Below are 23,358 nucleotides of genomic sequence, written 5' to 3'. Positions count from 1 at the left end.
TACGAAGGACCAAGTATATAGTCATAATTGATGAGCCTGTACATGAGATATTTGCTTCTGACCTTTAGCATGGACAGCGGTGGCCATGTACAGTGGATATGTTGCCTGTTTCTAACCAAGGTCTTTGAAAAGACATGCAGACCTAAGGATTCAGTGCAATGCCCAGAGTGAGGGCTTTTAATGATATGTACATTTCAATTATTAAACTCTGGTACAAGTCTCTCTTTCCACCGGGATTTAGCAACCATAGCGCATGCATTACCCAAACCACAGGATAATTGGCGCTCTCGAACGCGCGCTCTGGTTGACACACCCTCTGCCGAGCACGGCAGAAGGAACACACATTGCATAACGATGGAGGAATTCAGATATGACTTCATTGTTTTAAACTACGGCGTGCAACATGGTTCAATGTGCCAGTAAATCAGCACGATCAACTTTATTTTGAATTGTATTGCCTCTGTCACGGAGCTCTAGAATTGGCATCAAGTTTATTGTGCCAACGAAGATACAAACAGAGTAATGGAGAGCACTGAATAACATGGCAGTACACGGGGGCCGCCATCTTTATGCGTGTCCGCTATAACGACGAATCAAAGGTCAATTCTAACCATTTCTTAATATATGAATAGCGATCTTATTACCAAAACATGTGCACTTTATAGTGGTAACATTCATACAAAAAGTATGGCTGATAGAGCACAACTATCAGAGCTACAAACGATTGAATATCTTTATTTCCCGAACATCACCCCGTGTTCTAACATGTGTTTCTTTCTCTTTTACAGGCAATTATCAATGTACCAGAGGACATCCCAGGCAAACGTCAAGCTGTAACACGGATTTGAAGATGACTTCCTAGAGAGGAGCAGCCATAGACTTAGATAGACATCGTATCATTGTATCGGTCCCTGTATGGCGTCCGTGAGAGCACGGGCAGCGCCGTTGAGGTCATCTCCCTTTTGAAGTGGTACATTTTCTTCTTCTACTACGTCAATGGCAAACAAACTGCACACTGCCGCATAGTGTGTTGTTTGAACATGTATAAAGCCAAGGTTGGCGATTTAATTCCACCTGCAGTTATGGAATGTTTCCTCACCAGCAGAAATTCATTGGCTGAATCCTCCTGGTCACCTGGATGGAATTGTGTGATCCTTCCTCAAAATGGTGAAAGTCCTCAATGGCGCTGCCAATGATAAAACAGGCTTTTGGTCACTAGAGTCCTCTTTCTACACTCTTCGGGGAAAAAAGGGTTCCAAAAGGGTTCTCGGCTGTCCCCATAGGAGAACCATTTTTGGTTCCGGGGAGAACCCTTTTTGGTTCCACATAGGACCCTCTGTGGAAAGAGTCTATCGCTATGGAGCAGCCGAGGTTGGCCTAGCGTTGGAAAAGTGGTCCAGAGGAGTTAGCACTACGTTCAGCCAGTCTAACGTGTGAAACACATTTCCAAGGGTGTTCATTCCCCAAGGAGAGCGGGCAGGCACAAAAAAGGTCACACAAAAACCAAGTCCCATCCATTCTCCCAGCCACACACCATAACAACCTCTACAGTAGCCTCTACTAACAAGAGTACTTGAATAATTAGAACATGTGTTGCGTAGGGAACAGGCCTGCATCGGCATGACATGTTGACATGCTATTTTACACCCCATTTGATATGAGATACACCGTTCTGCCTTGAGAAGACAGCCCAATATTGTAGTGTATATGCCATGTTCATCGTAAGAGCTAGTCCACCTGGATCAATAGTCCTCCTGTTACCCTGCAGCAGCCACATCGTTACATTACAACCTGGCTGCAATAAGAATCACAACACCTAGAAACACATCACAGAGGATTTAGGGCCCAGTGTGCATCTGTGTGTGGGGGTGCGTGAGCCAGTGTGTGTGCACATACATTATTTGTGGCATTGTGCGCACAAGTGACAGCAGCCATGTCAGAGGGCAGTGTGGGAGGTACGTGCATCTCACCTCTCTGTGGAGGTGACACCAAAAGGCCAGGCCACTACAGTAGGCATGTCTCTGGGTTGAGAACAGAGGGCTGTAATAACCAGGCCCAGCTGGGTTTTGTGTATTAAACGGCAGGTGGGTGGAGACGAGGCCTGCTAGCAGATTAACAGGTCGGAAGGCAGAGGGCATGCACACAACACTGCTTAATAGAATAAACGGCACAGTGAAAATGTGCTCTGTATTAAATCTAATTACCCTGCAGTAATGGCACAGCTTTTTACGATGTCCGTTGTGGCACGCCAATGTTAATTTACTGTAATGTTAATCTAAGTGGCTCCAAGTCTAGGGGATCTGTGCGCTGCTTGAGGAGACAGTGTGTTTTCAGAGCAGGGGTTAGCAACTCGATTCATCCGTGTGCTTTTAAGTATGCTGCCTCTAATTCTCCCACCTTTCTTTCTCTCCCCTCCTGGAGGACCTGAGCCCCAGCAGCATGCCTCAGGACTACCTGGCCTGACGACTCCTGGCTGTCTCCGTCCCCAGTCCACCTGGTCTTGCTGCTGATGCAGTTTCTGCTGTTCTGCCTGCGGCTATGGAACCCTGACCTGTCCACCTGCTATCTTATACCGGGCCTGCTGTTTCCTCTCTCTCTCTCTCTCTCTCTCTCTCTCTCTCTTTCACCTGCTGTCTTGGCCTCTGAATGCTCGGCTATGAAAAGCCAGCTGACCTGCTGCACCCTCTGTAACCACTGTGATTATTATTTGACCCTGAACGTTTGAACATCTTGAAAAATGATCTGGCCTTAATGATCATGTACTCTTATAATCTCCACTGGCACAGCCTCTCTGCCTTTCTAGGGAGTTTCTCCTAGCCATCGTGCTTCTCCATCTGCATTGCTACTCTTTGGGGTTTCAGGCTGAGTTTCTTTATAAACACTTTGTGACATCTGCTGATGTAAAAAGAGCTCTATAAATACATTTGATTGATTGATAGAGGCTATATAATAGAGCACAGACAGGCTGGTTGGATAAAGTCTGAGTAAGAACATCCAGTCTTCCATATTGGCAGCTGCTGTGTTTTTGGCTGAATCTCCATCTACTTCCCTGTTTTAATCAGAACACCTGAGAACCACCAGCTTGGAACATAACGAACAGCTGTGGCCAGTCTCATACTGAATCTGCTTTGAGAGCAGTGTCCTACCTAGACCCAGACACTTCTGCTATTCTTATACACTGTAATAATAACAACACATAACAGTTGGGCTACTGTACTGCAGAAGCATAATAGGCGTAGTCTAAATGAATGCTGACACAGTAATTATACAGTAGCCTGTTTTACCATGTTTCAGCGCTGAATTAAAGCCAAATAAAGCATAATGTGCTTCCTAGGGAAATTAATTGGGAGAGAAAAAAACAAACACTCCTCCCGACCAAAACAAGTCGAACCATCTGAGAGCCTTTCTTAACTTCTACATAACACACATCTCTATGATATCCTCTGATTCACATAACTAATCACCCATCAACAGCTAACACTTGGCCTTAGACAAAGTGTGTGTGTGTGTGTGTGTGTGTGTGTGTGTGTGTGTGTGTGTGTGTGTGTGTGTGTGTGTGTGTGTGTGTGCGAAAGACAGAAATAACTGTACAGGGAGGTGCTGTGACAGCCGGTCACGGCGGTGAGAATGATCCTATCTGCAGAACAAGTTCTTGGGAATAATCTGTGGAGGCTGAGAGGCGTTGAGCACTCGGGCAGGTCAGGTCTGCTTGCTGGTAGCACTGACATAACATCAGGTAGAACGAGAGAGAGAGCGAGAGAGAGAGAGGCTAAATAAAAGAGAGAAGGGAGAGGCATATTGACAGAGTGGGAGAAAAACAAATACAAGAAAGATTGATAGGGAGGAAGAGGGAAAAGAGAAGGGGAGAAAGGGGTGGAAAAAGAGAGCGAGAGGGGTGGGGGAGATCGAGAAAGAGGTAGAGAGCGATCCAGGTGTGTGAGCGAGCCGGTGTGTGAGACTGTCAGAGTGGGAGCAGCTCAGGCTGAATTCCACAAGTGCAAGATGATGCTTGTCTGCTCGAATTGTACAGAGACGGAACGAAAACATGACAGGAGCAGTACTGACGGACGGGGAGAGAGGCTTAGCCCATGTTTGTTTTAAAACAGTGTGTGCTGGAGAGGCTAATGAGGACATATACTTTCTGACAGCCTGGGATACATCGTACCTCTCTGTCAGTGAGTGTTGAAGCTGCTGGACTTGTGTGCAGAACAGCCCCTTAACCAGGCAGTAGTGATACAATAGTATTGACTCTGGACTAGACTTAAGTTCTCTGTATTCTTTGTGGATATTGAGTCAGTTCTGGGCCATACAGTAGCTCTCTGTCAGTGTGCGCTGAAGCTACACTACCATTCAAAAGTTTGGGGTCACTTAGAAATGTCCTTGTTTTTGAAAGAAAAGCCATTTTTTTGTCCATTAAAATAACATAAAATTGATCAGAAATACAGTGAAGACTCCTCCCTATGTTTTAGATATGTTCAAAACTACACGGTTTCTGGCAGGGGGTATGCGATACCATATCCTCAATTCACGGGGTTGCATTCCCTTTAGACCCGGAGGTCTGTCTACTGGGTAACTTTACTAACACCAATCTTAGGCAAAGCCATACTATAAAGCTAACAGAAATATTGCTAGTGATTGCCAAGAAATGTATTGCCATGAAATGGAAATTGGATTCCTCCCTGACAGTTGCAATGTGGCTATCGGAAGTTAATAGTTGTATCCCACTGGAGAAAATCACTTACTGCTTGAGGAATAAGTTTACAGACAATTTACAGAATTTGGCGACCTTTTATTGACTATATGGATAATCTCCCCTCACATCACATTGGTTGAAGAGCCAGTTTGCGCCGTTCTGTGAAGGGAGTAGTACACAGAGTTGTATGAGATCTTCAGTTTCTTGGCAATTTCTCGCATGGAACAGCCTTCATTTCTCAGAACAAGAATAGACTGACGAGTTTCAGAAGAAAGTTCTTTGTTTCTGGCCATTTTGAGCCTGTAATCGAACCCACAAATGCTGATGCTCCAGATACTCAACTAGTCTAAAGAAGGCCAGTTTTATTGCTTCTTTAATCAGACAACAGTTTTCAGCTGTGCTAACATAATTGCAAAAGGGTTTTCTAATGATAAATTAGACTTTTAAAATTATAATCTTCAATTCGCTAACACAACCTGCCATTGGAACACAGGAGTGATGGTTTCTGATAATGGGCCTCTGTACGCCTATGTAGATATTCCATAAAAAAATCTGCTGTTTCCAGCTACAATAGTCATTTACAACATTAACAATGTCTACACTGTATTTCTGATCAATTTGATGTTATTAATGGAAAAAAAACATTTCTTTCAAAACAACCTGTAGCTCTCAGTTTACGAGTGTAGAGTCTTGAGCAAGCCATAGATATACTGTTGAGTCTGTCTATTAAGTCTTGACTGTTTGAATGTTGAGTGTAGGCCGTACCTGGTTGAGTGCCGGCACAGATCTGGTCCCGATGCAGGGTGCCAGTGTGAGAGAGGGGAGGTCCTGTCCCTCCAGCTTCCGCGACTCTAGACAATTCTGTCTTTGACGAACCACCCCCGACTTAGAGTCCGAATCATCCGGCACTCTGAAAATATACAACACATATTTTATAAATGTATTTTCTTGATTTAGAGTATATTCCCCAATGCAGAATACAAGGCAGATGCATAATCTCTGAATGTAATATGTTGAAACTCACGCCTGGGATAGATTCATGGTGGCATTTTTACATGCACATAAATAACTATTCAGTATAGATATTAACATTGAGGCTAGCGTGTCATGTTCCGAGGCCTGGCATTAATGTTTCCTCAGACAATGTCTGAACTGAATTACAATCGATATTTAAATGTACAGGACGAAATAGCTGTTCACATGACAGAGCCATTTATCAGAGGCAGGCAGGACCTATGGCTTGGGGGGGCGGGGGGTGTAAGTAATGTTGTCTGCTGCCAGTGTGGGTCTGTGGTGGCTTTACAGCCCAGCTCATTCACTTAGTCAGCAAACAGGAACCTGGAACCAGCAGCAGTGGATCCATCACTCACTCACTCACACACGCACACACATGCACCCCCCCATAGGTAACAGTACTCATATCCCTTATATCCTTTGTGTGCTCTGCAAAAGTTTTGTAATAGCCTATGACTGTACTTCTATCTGTATATCACTCTCTCTAGCACTTGTATGTCTTTAACATTCTCTGTGTATACTCTTCCTCACTACTGTCCTTCCACTGGGACTTGTCCTCCCTATTTCAACTTTCTCTCAATTCACCTGTCTCTTCAACTAACTTTTTATAGTCTATTTTCTTACTACGCAATTAACGGTGGCTCCAAGTCATCTAAAAGGTCAGACCTCTCTCCCCTGAGTCACATTGTTCATTTCGGTCCGTGGGATTAACCTAAACTCCATCACGCCTGGCTGTTGTTGTATCAGTCAGATTGAGCTGCAAGACTGGCTTTTGAATCCAATGCCAGGCGGACACAGAGCAATCAGGGGACAAAAATAGAGAGGCCTGAATATGAAAAAGAATCATTCATCTATTCTGAATGAACCATAATGGGATGTGTGTGAGTGGCCAGCCGCAAACACTCACTTGAGCTCTGGGTAGACGTTGTCCAGATACCACTTGAAGGATTTGCACTTGAGAATCTTGCGGAGCTCTTCCCTGCCATGAATGCTGATAATAGAGAGAGAGGGAAATTAATGAAGTGTATGTTAGAGAGAGGAACCTTTTTTATAATGCTGTCCTGCTCTTATCAGAGAAAAGGCAGTGCTACACGCTTACACAGAGGCAGGCACATTGCTCCAATATGTAATGCAGGGAGACCAAAAACGTTCTCTTTAAATAACCTGAATGATATGGTTTGAACTGAACCGTCTACCCCGTTAATCGTGCTAAACCAGATGCAATGTATGTGTTCTATAATATTTCTCTTTATCAGCCCTCTGTAGAATATAAAATATAGCAGTAGAAGTGTATGCTGTGTAGAAGTGTATGCTGTGTAGACGTGTATGCTGTGTAGACGTGTATGCTGTGTAGACGTGTATGCTGTGTAGAAGTGTATGCTGTGTAGACGTGTATGCTGTGTAGACGTGTATGCTGTGTAGAAGTGTATGCTGTGTAGAAGTGTATGCTGTGTAGACGTGTATGCTGTGTAGAAGTGTATGCTGTGTAGAAGTGTATGCTGTGTAGAAGTGTATGCTGTGTAGACGTGTATGCTGTGTAGACGTGTATGCTGTGTAGAAGTGTATGCTGTGTAGAGGTGTATGGTGATATGTCACTCACTCTCCGTAGGACTTGCCCCGTGCTGCAGGGCGAGCCGAGTAGTAGAAGAGCCTGAACTCGTCCATCCACACCTCCGCCGTGCGCCTGGTGTTCCTGCAACACAGCCAGTAGAGTAGGATTCAGCAGGCGTTTTACATTAAACCACTTCACTCCAGGGTGGGCCAGCCCAGACCGCCAGTGTGAAAAGGCCTAGCGCGTATGTGACCGAAATAACCAAAGCCAAGCCAGCCCTCGCACCATCTTGCTTGGTAAAGATTAGCAGCAAAATAATAACGTTCTCCTGAGAGTTAAGTATGCTGTATCATATTCCGTATATGTCAAGCTCACCCTTTTCACTGAATGTTGTGGGCCTTATGCTTATCCTAGCTCCATTTCATTACAGTTTGCATATTAAATGGAGAAAATACGTAATTGAGAATTCCATAATCCTCAGACCCAAACGCACCATCCTGGTTCCTCTAGTGGACCTGCGACACCCACCCAGCCTTTAAAGTCTGAGCACCCTGCATAGGTGAAGCGTTTCATGTAATGATGGGATTGGTCCATGGAACAGTGACTGAAGTGGGTAAATAATTCTAGTAACGTGATTCCTCTGTTGCATACTGTGGACCTTCTCCCAATATATATGTGTGCTGTTATAGACGTTTATTCCAAAATCAAATTCTATCACGTTGTCATACATCCTGAACTCAACTTTAGTCCTCTTTTGACATTTGAAAGCATCTGGCAAACATAGAATTTTGGGTGAAGACACCTTTAAAGCTAGATCCCTCCCCACTTCTGTTCTAATAGAAAGATGAGGGATGTTGGAGTAAAACAAGCATATATTTTGGTTTCTGATGAGGTACGACAGTTGAACTAAGCTCATGAGGCATTTATAAGTTATATTCTTCAAGAATCAATGGGTATGTATAATGAATTTACAAGTCCACAAATGGATGTAGCAACTGCAGATTCTAGCTTTAAAAGGGGCATTCCAGTGCATCTCGCGCAGAACCCACTGTCCTGTACAGCTAATTAAACTAGTTTACAGCCTTATCCTATCCTTTTGTTCCTGACGGGGCAGCAATACACCGTTTTGGCCTACTGTAACCCCTGCTGTTTTACACTCCTTTGAAGCTCACACGTCACATCTCTCCTTTCCACCTTACACTCAACCCTACTCTTACACATATCCTGGCTTCTGAGCAGAAGACTTTGGGACAGAGAAGGACGTAAACTGCTTGTAACACAGATGACATTGTGCTAAGAGCGGAGCACACGGAGACAGCAGGTGAATAAATTAAATAGAATTATCAATGGGCATGCTGAGCCACCAGCTGTCCTTAGAAGCTTTTTTTCTTCCCAGGACATGAAATCAAACATCATTCTCGGAGCAATTATTCATTAACTCGACTGAACTACATACACATTCTGTTGACAGGATGAAGTAATTATTCATTGAAGCCTAATGTGTTTTATGTCGCCAGTAAAAAAAGAGATAGCTAATCAGTGAACAAACAGTGAGCGCACACTGCCAGTCAGTCAAAGAAGATGCAGCCAAGTCAAGGGGTGACTGGAACACAACAACACATTTTCTGAAACTGCTCTGCAATCAAATCAAATCGTGTGCTGCTCACTTTACATATTCAGACCATGCCGTGACCTTCCTCAAAGCTAATTGCAAATGAGAAATCCAAATAAAGAAATCTGATTCTGTCGATTAGCGGCATTGTTAACCAAGTGCGGCATTTCGGCTTCATGTCGAAATTAAACATTTGATAAAAGACGATATGCTTTCAAATAATAGAATTTGTGCACACACACAATTAGCTGACTAAATCCCTGTCAAACACAGTGGGAACATGAGCCTAATCCCTAATATGGAAAGAGAGGGACAAACCACTCTGATGTGCAGGGGACAATAGAGTTTAGCATAATTCATTCAAAAGACAATGTTTGGCAAAGCTTTAGAGCACACTACAGCATTTCTTTCATTTATATTTGCCACGTTCGCTGCAAATCTGTTCCCAGTATTGAGTTGCATTGCACGAATATTGGCCTATCAATCACGCGAACAATGTAAAAACAGCTAAATATATATTTTTTAAGTAGTACATATGAAGTGTTACACTTATTTTGGCTGCCGTAGGTTGGCCTTTTTAATGTTTTTATTGCCACGATTGTACAGCTGTAACACATGAACAAAGTGAATACAGGTCAATAACGCGTACAGTATCACATACAGCGCGGTACAGTCACAGCGCAGTACTTTGGTTGTCGTGGGTTGCCTTGCTATTTTGGAGAAGGCAGTCCGATAGATATATTAAGATGTGGGTCTGGGTGTAGTTGTTAGTTGTTTTTCTATTTTGGAGCAGGCGGATACAGTACAGATGGGGTCAGGTCTTACTTGATGTAGGTGTTGGCGTTGCCCTCAGGGAAGATGTAGGGGTGTTTCTTGCGGAAGACGTGGCCGACCCTGCTGCAGGGGATAATCTCTAGGCTCCCTCCACACATCCACACCCGGAACGAGATCTCTACACACACAACGTACAGCTACCATTAGTTATCATTGTCACATGGAATAGCTCAGGGGACAGCCATGAACCACGAAGAGTAGCACTGTATTGTATGCTCAGTGCTTTTAGACGGTATGAGTCCTAAGGCAGGGACAGGCAGAGACAGGCAGGGACAGGCAGAGACAGGAGAAATTCAATTCAAACACACACAGTATTACAAAGTGTTATTGGAAATCTACAATATATGGGGCAACTCTGATGCTTTGAATATTTGATAACATGCTTGTTGCCTCATATCTCAGGTTTAAACTCATGTTTTAAACTGCCGTGTCCTCTACTCATATAGAAGTGCACCACAAGCCACATGAATGTAAATAAACAAGTCCCTCCATGGCCTGGTCTAATTTAGCCCAGGCTAATAAAGTATAAACTTGGGGGCTGATGCTACACACTTGTCTTTTAAACCCAACAGAGTTGAAGTTTTGTAGCCTCAAACACAGCATATAAAATGATGCTTCCTTTTTCGGAGTAACATGCTCAAAACTTTTCCTGTAATGAACACGATGGGAGACAGAGAGCTGGTTTCAAGCGCAGGGCACAGCAGGTGTTTATTGTAAAGGACCACAGGAGGAGGCAGGTAGCTGGGTCCAGGGGGAGGCAGGTCATACACAGGAGGAGGCAGGTAGCTGGGTCCAGGGGCAGGCAGAAGGTCATACACAGGGGGGCCAAAAAGGAAACAGAACAGGCAGGGAAAAGGCTAGTAACGTAGTCCGGGAGATCAGGCAATAGGTTGATAACAGGAAATGCGATAGGCAAAAGGAGTTATTAGTGAGGTAGGCCAAAACTATCATACGCAGGCGGATTAAATTACAGGCAACCCAGCGCTCCGAATAGAAGTGTGTCACAAAACAAACAATACCTCACAATGATGGGGTGCAAAGAACTGAAGTAAATAGTGTGTGATAATGACGTACAGGTGTGTGAACAGGTGATCAGAATTCAGGTGATTGGGATCTGGAGAGTGAGCTTCATTCAGGGGATCTAGGTGTTTGAGAGTGTGAGCTGGAAAGTGGGCTGGAGAGTGAGTTGCGTTCAGGGGATCTATGTGTTTGAGAGTGTGAGCTGGAAAGTGGGCTGGAGAGTGAGCTTCATTCAGGGGATCTATGTGTTTGAGAGTGTGAGCTGGAAAGTGGGCTTGAGAGTGAGCTGCATTCAGGGGATCTATGTGTTTGAGAGTGTGAGCTGGAAAGTGGGCTGGAGAGTGAGCTGCGTTCAGGGGATCTATGTGTTTGAGAGTGTGAGCTGGAAAGTGGGCTGGAGAGTGAGCTGTGTTCAGGGGATCTATGTGTTGAGAGTGTGAGCTGGAAAGTGGGCTGGAGAGTGAGCTGCATTCAGGGGATCTATGTGTTTGAGAGTGTGAGCTGGAAAGTGGGCTGGAGAGTGAGCTGCGTTCAGGGGATCTATGTGTTTGAGAGTGTGAGCTGGAAAGTGGGCTGGAGAGTGAGCTGCGTTCAGGGGATTTATGTGTTTGAGAGTGTGAGCTGGAAAGTGGGCTGGAGAGTGAGCTGCTTTCAGGGGATCTATGTGTTTGAGAGTGTGAGCTGGAAAGTGGGCTGGAGAGTGAGCTGCGTTCAGGGGATCTATGTGTTTGAGAGTGTGAGCTGGAAGCAGACGTTACATTCCCAACAAGCATCTGAGCTTTTTCGACTTTTCAAAGTGTCAAAGGGAGCCGCGCAGGGAGTAAGCACGTGATATATAGAGAGAAATAAAAGAGAGTTGTGAGGGAGATGAGAAAGTGTGTGTGTGTGTGTGTGTGTGTGTGTGTGTGTGTGTGTGTGTGTGTGTGTGTGTGTGTGAGAGAGAGAGATAGAGCGAGAGAATGAGAGAGAGGGGGGGGGAGAATATGAGAGAGAATGAAAGAGAGAATGAGAGAGAATGAAAGAGAGAATGAGAGGGAGAGAGACAGTGAATGAGAGAGGGAGAGAGAGAGAGAGAGAGAGAGGAATAAATAAAAGAGACGGGAGAGAGATGTTGAGAAAGAGGAAGAGCATTCTTTTCCAGTCTCTACTCCTTTCTTTATTGATCTGATCAGCAGCAGTACAGTCAGGAGAAACTGTCTGTCTATTATGTGAACCCCAGCACCCTTCTGCCAGATATACATGGGAGAGTGCTAGTCAGCCTCCTGGCGTTTTAGAAACTGTAATAAAGTATGAATCATCCCCACCACTACCTCGGTTAGCCCTGGCTGTGGTGCACAACTTGCCTGCAGATGTACCTGACAGAAGAAAGCATGAAGCAGGGAAGAGAAGTGGTCACGCTACCTATTGCTCCAGGGGTCTGGCTAGGACTGGAATAACTGCAATGTTACACTCTCTCTAGCTTGTGTCACAGTGGTGTGGTGTTATGCTGGTCAATAATTGGTCATATAAAATTCTGCTTAATATTTGTGTCTTCTTGACCCTTGGTGTTTTAACTACACAGTAAATGTTTGAAGCCCATCATATGGAGAGGGTTTGATTGATTTGAAAAAGTATCACTTGACACTTTTTTGGGGGTTTGGGACTGTGGTAATGACCATTACAAACCCAAACACAATAAATCAACTGTCCCGCTTTAGTAAGAAAAGGTCTCAAGGCGAAGGCATCCTTGAGCAGACTGAAATAATTGTGTCAGCTATAGAGGCAGGCTACTAGTGCTGACAGACTGACACCCTGCACCAATTCAGGTGCTCTCAGGCACACACAACAACATAATCCCCTCAACCCAGCTCCTGCCCAGTCAACTGACTCACTCACCAAAGTTCTCCCCACCCCAGATGTCCATGGCTGTGTCATACTTCCCCAGGTGGTTGAACCACGACTTGTCAATCACAAACAGCCCTCCGGCGATGATAGGCGTCCTGCAGGAGAGAGAGAATTCCAGGAGTATTATACCATGGAACGTTGACTGGATGGGTAGACTTGAGGTAGTTTGTTGGTATGTTTTTTGTAGACACTAAGAACACATTATGATAGATCCAGGTGATAGTAGAAGAGTCCAAACTTCTATCTAAACCCTCCCCGTCTCCAACCAGCTGAGTGTTGCTGATGTAAATAATGAGGATGTCCCGGGCCAGGCCCAGTGAGTGCGTGTGAGCCGCTGAGTAAAATGTAAATTGATTGAGTGATACAGGAGCCAGCCGGGGCAGACGGGCGGGGCGGGCAAGGCAGGGCTGGCTGACAAGCAGAAGCCAGTGAGATGTGTAAGAGGATACCTTCTCATTATCAGGCAGAAGGTGAAGCTGCACCCAGGCCTTCCATGGAGTGCCAACCGGGACCTATCTAACACAATTCACTCAGCACAGGATCGAACAAAGGCAGAAAGAAATAGAGGCAGAGAGGAGAGAGAAAAAATGATATGAAAGTTCTGTCCCCATAGGATAAGGGTTCCAGGAAGAACCCTTTTGGGTTCCATGTACAGTGCCTTCGGAAATTATTCAGACCCCTTGACTTTTCCCACATTTTGTTAGGTTACAGCCTTAATAAAAAATGTATTAAAAAAATGTTTGTCCATCATCGATTTACAAACAATAGCCCATAATGACAAAGCATAATGTATTAATAATAATAAAAATGGAAATGTCACATTTACATAACCATTCAGACCCTTAACTCAGTACTTTGTTGAAGCACCTTTGGCAGCGAATACAGCCTCAAGTCTTCTTGGGTATGACGCTACAAGCTCGGCACACCTGTATTTGGGGAGTTTCTCCCATTCTTCTCTGCAGATCCTCTCAAGCTCTGTCAGGTTGGATGGGGAGCGTTGCTGCACAGCTATTTTCAGGACTCTCCAGAGATGTTTGATCGGGTTCACTCCAAGACATTCAGAGACTTGTCCCGAAGCCACTCCTGCTCTGTCTTGGCTGTGTGCTTAGGGTCATTGTCCTGTTGGTGGTGAACCTTCACCCCAGTCCGAGGTCATTAAGCATTAAGGATCTCTCTATACTTTGATCCGTTCTTTTTTAGTCTCATAGCAAAGGGTTTGAATACTTACGTAAATAAGGTATTTCTGTTTGAGTTTTTTATAAAAGTGCAACAATGTCTAAAAACCTGTTTTCGCTTTGTCATTATGGGGTACTGTGTGTAGATTGAGGAGGATAAACCATTTGAAAATAATCCATTTTAGAATAAGGCTGTAACGTAACAAAATGTGGAAAAAGTCAAGGGTTCTGAATACTTTCCGAAGGCACTGTACAACCCTTTCCACAGAAGGTTCCACATGGAACCCAAAAGAGTTCTACCTGGAACCAAAAAGGAAAAAGGGTTGTCCTATGGTGACAGCCAAGGAACCCTTTTGGAACCCTTTTTCCTAAGTGTAGCTAGAGAGAGAGCCCTCCTCATAGAGAGAGAGAGCCCTCCTTATAGAGAGAGAGAGCCCTCCTCATAGAGAGAGAGAGCCCTCCTCATAGAGAGAGAGAGCCCTCCTTATAGAGAGAGAGAGCCCTCCTCATAGAGAGAGAGAGCCCTCCTCATAGAGAGAGAGATCCCTCCTCATAGAGAGAGAGAGCCCTCCTCATAGAAAGAGAGAGCACTCCTCATAGAGAGAGAGCCCTCCTCATAGAGAGAGAGAGCCCTCCTCATAGAGAGAGAGAGCCCTCCTCATAGAGAGAGAGAGCACTCCTCATAGAGAGAGAGCCCTCCTCATAGAGAGAGAGAGCCCTCCTCATAGAGAGAGAGAGCACTCCTCATATAGAGAGAGAGCCCTCCTCATAGAGAGAGAGAGCACTCCTCATATAGAGAGAGAGCACTCCTCATAGAGAGAGAGAGCCCTCCTCATATAGAGAGAGAGCCCTCCTCATATAGAGAGAGAGCCCTCCTCATAGAGAGAGAGAGCACTCCTCATAGAGAGAGAGCCCTCCTCATAGAGAGAGAGCCCTCCTCATAGAGAGAGAGAGCCCTCCTCATAGAGAGAGCACTCCTCATAGAGAGAGAGAGCCCTCCTCATAGAGAGAGAGAGCCCTCCTCATAGAGAGAGAGAGCCCTCCTCATAGAGAGAGAGAGCCCTCCTTATAGAGAGAGAGCCCTCCTTATAGAGAGAGAGAGCCCTCCTCATAGAGAGAGAGAGCACTCCTCATAGAGAGAGAGCCCTCCTCATAGAGAGAGAGAGCCCTCCTCATAGAGAGAGAGAGCCCTCCTCATAGAGAGAGATCCCTCCTCATAGAGAGAGAGAGCCCTCCTCATAGAGAGAGAGCCCTCCTCATGTTGCTGACTTTAAGGCAAGCCATTTTCAATTCACCTGCTTTGATTTTTGAAAGATGAGGAGCATTGTCTCTTGAGCATTGTCTCAATGCCATGATTGCCATGATGCTCTCTGGGGTCAACAACATTCTCCACATTCATTTTCAGCTGTTTCTCATTTCCTGTCTCTGTCTGCAGAACTTCAGTCATTTGGTTGGACCAATGATGACAGGGGAGGGGAATTGATTCTGGAGGCAATACTACTTTCTCTGGTCATCTGTAACACCTCTGGAGTGCACTTGAGGCTACGACTTAAAAAAGGTACTAAACTAAAAGAAACACTATATATAGAAAAGTACAAGGACACCCCTTGAAATTAGTGGATTCGGCTATTTGAGTCAAACCTGTTGCTGACAGGTCGACAACACAGCCATGCAATCTCCATAGACAAACAGTGACATTAGAATGGCTTTGAACGTGGCACCGTCGTAAGATGCCACTTTTCCAACAAGTCAGTTTGTCAAATGTCTGCCCTGCAAGAGCTGTCCCAGTCAACTGTAAGTGCTGTTATTGTGACAAGGAAACGTTGAGGAGCAACGGCTCAGACGCGAAGTGGCAGGCCACACAAGCTCGCAGGACAGGACCCCGAGTGCCGAAACGCTTAGCTACCGAGTTCAAAACTGCCTCTGGAAGCAACGTCAGCACAAGAAGTGTTCGTCGGGAGCTTCATGAAATGGGTTTCCATGGCCAAGCAGCCACACACAAGTCTAAGATCACCATGCGAAATGCCAAGTGTCGGCTGGAGTGGTGTAAAGCTCACCCCAATTGGACTCTGGAGCATTCGAAACGTGAGTGATGAATCATGCTTCAACATCTGGCAGTCCAATGGACAAATCTGGGTTTGGCGGATGCCAGGAGAACGCTTCCTGCACGAATGCAAAGTGCCAACTGTAAAGTGTGGTGGAGGAGGAATAATGGTCTGGGGCTGTTTTTCATGGTTCGGGCTAGGCACCTTAGTTCCAGTGAAGAGAAATCTTAACACTGTAGCATACAATGACATTCTAGACAATTCTGTGCTTTCAATTTTGTGGCAACAGTTTGGGGAAGGCTCTTTCCTGTTTCAGCATTACAATTCCCCTGTGCACAAAGCAAGGTCCATTCAGAAATGGTTTGTCGAGATCAGTCTGGAAGAACTTGACTGGCATGCACAGAGCCCTGACCTCAACCCCATCGAACACCTTTTGGATGAATTGGAATGCCGACTGCGAGCAAGGCCTAATCGCCCAACATCAGTGCACGACCTCACTAATGTTCTTGTGGCTGGAATGGAAGCAAGGCCCCACTGATATAGCAGAAAAGGGGGGACCAACTCCATAGTAATGCCCATGTTTTTGGAATGAGATGTTCGACGAGCAGGTGTCCACATTCTTTTGGTGGACAAAATACAAAATACAACCCTCGCCAACGATGACCTTGGCTGCATCCTGAACAGCTTTAGGCTGCATGTTTTCCTCCTGCATTTCAAGCCTTGCACCAGGACATACTATTTCTGATAGTAAACATAATCATTCATGATTTATTGATTCAGTCTACTAAACATGTATATCAGCATAAAGTCAGAAACAGCTTTATGAGAAAGCCAAATGAGAAAGCTCACACAATACAACAGACAACGTGATGCTTCTTCATTTTGCAGCGAGAGACATCCTTTGTTGTATATTTCGCCTGCTGCAACATAAATATATGCCAGACTGAATGAGTGTTGTCGTAACAACCGAACAGAGCATTACAGGAGGAAATCATCATCGTTGGACAATGCTGTAAAACCCTGAGGCACATCACCAAATCCTTCTTAGTTATTGCTGTCTGCCATTAACTACTGTTGCTTCCTCCATTTTCAGATCCCACTTTGTGGGTCCATAAATAGACCCCCCCCCCCCCCCCCCATGATGATGGGACTGAATGACTGGATGTGTAGGCAGCTATAGGACAGTGGCAGGTTAGTAAGATGGTGGATAGTGACACATTTGTGACTCAAAATGCTCTGTGAAGTGTAGTTTGCAGTGTTCTTTAAGTGAAGTGTATTATTGAGTGGATACAATGAAGAGTGAATGGTAATGCATCGTAGTGAATCTGTTTCCTCTGCCCTTAACTCGCAAACACTGCACGCGCACACACACCACACACATGCCAGCACGTAAATGCACCAGTGGACGCTGCTGAGGGGAGAATGGCTCATAATAATGGCCGGAACGGAGCAAATGGAATGGCATTAAACACCTGGAATCCATGTGTTGACGTATTGGATACCATTCCACTCATTCTGCTCCAGTCATTACAACGAGCCCATTCTCCTGTGAAATGCACACACGCACACGCACACGTACACACACACACACACACACACACACACACACACACACACACACACACACACACACTGGCACCCCATGCTCCCACCATCTGTGCCTCTTTAGCCTCTTTCAACACCAGCTCTGATGCTGTCTCAGTTTCAGTCCCACCACTCCATGGTAAGTAGGCTGCTACAGTGTCTGTGAGTGTGTTTGTGTGCGTGTGCGCGTGCGCGCGTCCTTAACCAAGTCTCTATCTGGTTGTCTATTTGTGCCAGTGTGAGGAGCAGACTCCATGTGACGCTGCAACAGTCTGTGGCACATGGGCCACACTGTGAGCCTGATGTGGGATCAGTTCCTACCAGGGCTGGGTCTGTGCCTGGGCTATTAGGGGATCTCATTACTCTAACACCCCCACTGGCAGCTCAGGGGTTTGGGGTCGGCGTGGAGGGATGTAGGGTAGTGGACCATATACACTCATCAGGAGAAGAGGGGAGAGGAGAAAAACAGGAGATGGGAAGAGAGGAAGGGATGAAGGAAATGAAGTACACACAGAGAGATGAGTAAAGAAGTATGAATAGGAAACTAGACGAGGTGGGGAAAAGAATAGAAGACAGAAAGGCAGAAAGGAGAAGAAGAGAGGTGCGAAAGGAAGAAGAGACGGAGAGATTAGGAGTTTTCTCTTCAAGCCGTGTGAAGAGGAAACGATGGGAGGGGAGGAAAATGAACAAAACAGAAAGAAGCGAGGAGAGGAGGAGGGGAGATGAGAGAGGCCCTCCAGATTGCCCTGAGCAGGGCCGAGGGAGCCAAGTGGAGAGGCTCACTGTCTAACTCATTTCTCAAGTGGAGGGAAGATGTTAGCCCACAGCCCAGCATCTCTGTGACACTGTCCCCAGCCCTGACATACTGCATGGTGTGTCAGACTGGCAGGAGCCAAGGTTCTCAAGCTCCGCACAGCATGGTGAATGTTCATCATGGAAACACACATTAGCATTTATGCAGAGTGACAACAGTATCAAGTCTTTCATTATAAAAGATGCTCCTTCCTGTACCTAGACTATAATTATGACAGAAAATGAACAGAGATAGAGACAGAGAGTGAAAGAAAGAGAGATGTGTGGGAGAGATCAATCAATCATTCTAGCCGAGCATTAAAATAATCTGCCCCCGATTCAGAGCCACCTGGGGCCAGGAGAATTAAAGAGGATCACATCTCTTTGGACGAAATAATGCAAAGGTGCTTTAATCGGCTGTGGTCCGGTCTCCTCTCTGAACTCCTTTGGGCTGCGCTCTCATTAATCGTGCTGCTGCTATCTCTGCAGCGATCAATGGCTTAACTGCCTCTTTCAGATGCTGCTTTCTAGTCTGCCTCTCCCTCTCTCTCCCCTGATGGACTGTTTAGATCACAGTGCAGTGAAAGACCTCAGGGAGAGAATTCATTCCCCTGCTGCTCCATCAGACGAAAAAGAAAAAGCATGGCTGCATGCTGCCGGTCACTGGACTTGAGGACGGAGGGATGGATGGCCAGGCAGGCAAGCAGGGCACCCCCTCGTCCCCTACTTCCCTGCTCCATCGCTCCATCCCTCTCCTCTCATCTGCAGCCAAACCATCCCCTAATATCCGTCTTTATGCCTCCTTTCACTTACTTAATGGGTTCGGTGGGGTCAGCTCTCCTGGCTTTCTGTTCAGCAGACAACTGCTCCCACTTGAAATGTAGACTCCAGTCGAAGCCTGCGGCAGAGCGAGAGAGAGATAATCACAACATGAACTGGGAATGAGGGAGGGAGAGAGAGAGAGAGAGAGAGAGAGAGAGAGAGAGAGAGAGAGATAATCACAACATGAACTGGGAATGAGGGAGGGTGAAGGAGAGAGGGAGGGAGAGAGAGAGAGAGAGAGAGCGAGAGAGGGTAAGTCAGGGGAGGGTCAGGAGGAGAGCATTGCAAGTCTGAATGAAGATTTAGAAGAAGGAGAGATATGGAAAGAGTGGGGAAGAACAATAGTTGAGAAAAGAAAGGGAGATGGGTCAGGAGAGATCAGTGCAGGTCAGAGAGAAGGGGACCAAACGATTAATAACAAAAGGATAATGGGAAGAGAGGGGTGAGGAGGAGGGTGGACTGTTAAGGCGGGGTTTATAAACGCTGCAGCAGCCTCACATCCACAGAAGCCCCCTTCTTTCATCACATGCTTTATTAATCTCTGACGGAAAACTGTCAATAATTACAGCCACTATTCCTGCTAACATCTCCTATTTAATTACTCAAATGATTAATTATGGATGATTATGGCTCATGGGCTAATGACTGATCTGGCCTGACCCTTTGGAATGACCTTTACACAAGAGCTTTTTAAAAGCCCATCCCATCCCGTCTTGTCCTGAGACAGATGCAGTGCCCTTCATGTCTCCAAATATATGCATGAGAAGACCAATGCATATTTGCTCAATTGATAATGTACATACCTACTGTATGTGTTGATGTGTCTGCATGTGTGTGTGAGTATAGATGTGTGTATGTGTGTGCGTCTGCGAATGCATGCGTGCCCATGTGTGTTTCTGTGCGCGTCTCAGTATGAGTGTGTGTGTGTGTGTGTGTGTGTGTGTGTGCAGGGGAGAGAGAGAGGGAGAGGGTCTGATTTGGCAGGCAGACCCAGGAGTGTTAGCGCAGCAGTCTGCAGGCAGGCAGGGCCGGGTCTCAGTGGATCGATGTGGCTCTATTGACACCACAACTTTTTCATGTTATGACAGATGGCTCCTTCAATAATTAAAATATCCAATCTGAGGCCTAGGAGTATCAGCCCCATTAATTGTCGTATCCAGTTCTCTGGGAACACTGATAGGAGTTGTTCATCTGGCTGTGTGTGTGTGTGTGTGTGTGTGTGTGTGTGTGTGTGTGTGTGTGTGTGTGTGTGTGTGTGTGTGTGTGTGTATGTATGTGTGTGTGTATATGTGCATAGCCTCAACTAGCCAGTTAATGGAGACCTGGTAGCCTGGGGGAGGGAAAGTGAAAGGAGAGAGGGATGGGGTCAGGAGTGAGGGATGAAAAGATGGATGAGTCATTGGAGAGAGGGAGGCACTAGACAGGGGTGGAAAGAGGGCTGGAGATGAAGAGATAGATAGAGAGAGGGAGGGACATAGACGTGGAGAGAGCGATGAAAACGGGGAGGTCAAGCCCTTATAGCTCTATACCTCCACGGAGGTCAGAGGAGGCTGCTACGTAAGCGAATGTATCCATGTTAATGATGTCGATCACTGGGCTCACCACACAGGTGGGGTCCTGGGGAGGCAAGAGAGAGACTGGAGTCAGAGACCATGTTCAAAACATACAGTAACAATGGGACATACGGTAATAATGGGATTTGATTCAGTATTCATTATTTACAGTTCAGCAGCTGAAGTTAATGAGGAAGGTGTGGGTGTAATGAGGGGCATTGATGTGCTGCAGGGCACTGATTAAACATGCATTATGTTCATACAGTAGGTCACACAGAAGGTTGGATGATGTTTCAGTCAATGCTCTGGAGCTCATTTACAAGTCGCTTGAGGACAAGGAAATACCATGGTAGAATGCCTACCTTTAGGAAATGTGATACATTGTGCTGCGTTTCTTGATGAACTGCCCTTAGAATTACTTGACAGATGTGACAGTCTCTCAGGCTCATTGTCTTTCACCCTTGGCTGCCCAGCTAATCTAAGGTACTGTACATCGATCAGTGTCTTTGATCAGATCAGACAGAGTGAAGATGAGGTTAACGGGTGGTGTGTGAAAGTCGTGTCTCTAAATATTCTTCACACACACCCATGCAAACAAACACTCTCACACACCAGTCAGCATTCACAAACACACACAAACTAGTTAGCGCTGACAGGCAGACACAACCCAGTCACAGTCAAAGCCCACAACAGAATCACCTTCAGCTGCTGACACAGTCACACACACACACAAACACAGTGACAGGCAGCATCCAGGGGGGTCTGACCGCATCATCTGACATTTGATTTGCCTCCTCAGCTTCAGCTCATGTCTCACACATGATCATCTGCTCTACTTCAAAAATATTTGTTTTGTCCCATCTCTCTATCCCCCCCCCCTCTCTCTCTCTCTGCTATGGTGTACAGTCAAGGTGATTTGCCTTGCCCGGCAACCATCCTTCCCAAGACTGCCGTGGTATGTTTCCCGGGACACAAGAATACATAGTTATCAAATCCCTTTCAACCAATTGCAAAAATCCTTCTCTTCTCCGACATTATGCTGCTCTGAGAGGAATGGTCTATTACAGCAGTGTGGTGTGTCATGAATACTATACATCTGTCTTTGTGCCTGCATTGACACAAATCAATAAGTAATACATTTTTAAATAAATATGTATATATGAGGACAGTGATGGATGACTCCCTCAGAACAAAATCAATCCTGCTTCTTTTTATATTTTGACTGTTTGTAGACAAGAGCTTCCTGTATTAACACATACTGTATATTTTATAACTTCCTGTGATATGCCTCGCAGAGCCAAATCCAAAATAATGTTGGCAAGTTTTTGAGATTTTAAGGCCAGACATCGGCAACTGCACCAGGGCATTAAGATTCAGACAGCACTTTGAAGTCAGACATGCATTAAGGTTAGCATATAATTGAATATAACATGTAAGCCTGCCAGCATTAGTCATAGGCCTCTTTCAATGTTTAGAAAGCAGCATGTCCGTATAAGAGCTTTTAAGGCGAGAGAGAGTCAACCGTCAATCCTCTGTCTTAGCCTGGGGGAGATGGGGAGATGGAGGGATGAGACAGAGACAGAGAGGGAAGAGTGCTGTTGGTGCAAATGGAGGGAGTACTGCATTTATTCCAGATTAGGGGCAATCAGCGGAACAGCAGAAGGTAAACTGCCATTTTCACCCCAGTCACACCACTCTACCGTCAGCCGCACTAAGAATGGGGTTGGTGCTGGTCACTGAGACTGACAGTTCACAACACACAATGCTCCACCTCAACACAAACTAGGAGGGAATTTATCATTCATTTCTGGAGATATAGAAATATGCCAAAAAGACAAAGCATGTGTTGGAGAGCAGGGTGAGGGTTTTCTTCCTTCAGGTAAGTGTGTAGCGTATACTGTCAAAAGGAGAAATACACATTGGAGATCATTGGAGGGTGGCAGTTAGTGTCTCAAGATCCCAAGAAACTTCATTTTGTTCAGGGAGAATGATGTCAAAAGTCTATAGGTGAATGGGGTGGATATTCTTTCTATTCTGGGTTATCCATCAGAAGGTATAGAGTATGCCTAGGATGTGTCACTGCCTGTACTGTTATTGTAGATGTAGTGTCACTGCCTGTACTGTTACTGTAGATGTAGTGTCACTGCCTGTACTGTTACTGTAGATGTAGTGTTACTGCCTGTACTGTTACTGTAGATGTAGTGTCACTGCCTGTACTGTTACTGTAGATGTAGTGTCACTGCCTGTACTGTTACTGTAGATGTAGTGTCACTGCCTGTATTGTTACTGTAAATGTAGTGTTACTGCCTGTACTGTTACTGTAGATGTAGCGTCACTGCCTGTACTGTTACAGTAGATGTAGTGTCACTGCCTGTACTGTTACTGTAGATGCAGGATGTGTCACTGCCTGTACTGTTACTGTAGATGTAGTGTTACTGCCTGTACTGTTACCATAGATGTAGTGTCACTGCCTGTACTGTTACTGTAGATGTAGTGTCACTGCCTGTACTGTTACTGTAGATGTAGTGTCACTGCCTGTACTGTTACTGTAGATGTAGTGTCACTGCCTGTATTGTTACTGTAAATGTAGTGTTACTGCCTGTACTGTTACTGTAGATGTAGCGTCACTGCCTGTACTGTTACAGTAGATGTAGTGTCACTGCCTGTACTGTTACTGTAGATGCAGGATGTGTCACTGCCTGTACTGTTACTGTAGATGTAGTGTTACTGCCTGTACTGTTACTGTAGATGTAGGATGTGTCACTGCCTGTACTGTTA

General features: G+C 45.5%; 1 protein-coding gene across 2 annotated transcripts in view; it reads right to left on the bottom strand.

The window, feature by feature from the left end:
* Positions 1 to 23,358, bottom strand: part of LOC115139388 (polypeptide N-acetylgalactosaminyltransferase 14-like) — a 116,091-nt gene that overhangs the window by 5,503 nt on the left and 87,230 nt on the right. For both annotated transcript variants that reach the window (XM_065026346.1, XM_029676707.2), the window contains 7 exons: positions 20,557 to 20,644; positions 19,019 to 19,103; positions 12,601 to 12,704; positions 9,697 to 9,823; positions 7,308 to 7,400; positions 6,615 to 6,698; positions 5,459 to 5,603 (listed from right to left, as the gene is read on the bottom strand). In XM_065026346.1, the coding sequence (XP_064882418.1) occupies positions 5,459 to 5,603; positions 6,615 to 6,698; positions 7,308 to 7,400; positions 9,697 to 9,823; positions 12,601 to 12,704; positions 19,019 to 19,103; positions 20,557 to 20,644 (726 nt within the window). The remainder of the gene's footprint in view (positions 1 to 5,458; positions 5,604 to 6,614; positions 6,699 to 7,307; positions 7,401 to 9,696; positions 9,824 to 12,600; positions 12,705 to 19,018; positions 19,104 to 20,556; positions 20,645 to 23,358) is intronic.

Source organism: Oncorhynchus nerka, linkage group LG13, assembly GCF_034236695.1.
Source record: "Oncorhynchus nerka isolate Pitt River linkage group LG13, Oner_Uvic_2.0, whole genome shotgun sequence".
Lineage (NCBI taxonomy): Eukaryota > Metazoa > Chordata > Actinopteri > Salmoniformes > Salmonidae > Oncorhynchus > Oncorhynchus nerka.
This window is presented reverse-complemented; position numbering and strand designations above follow the sequence as displayed.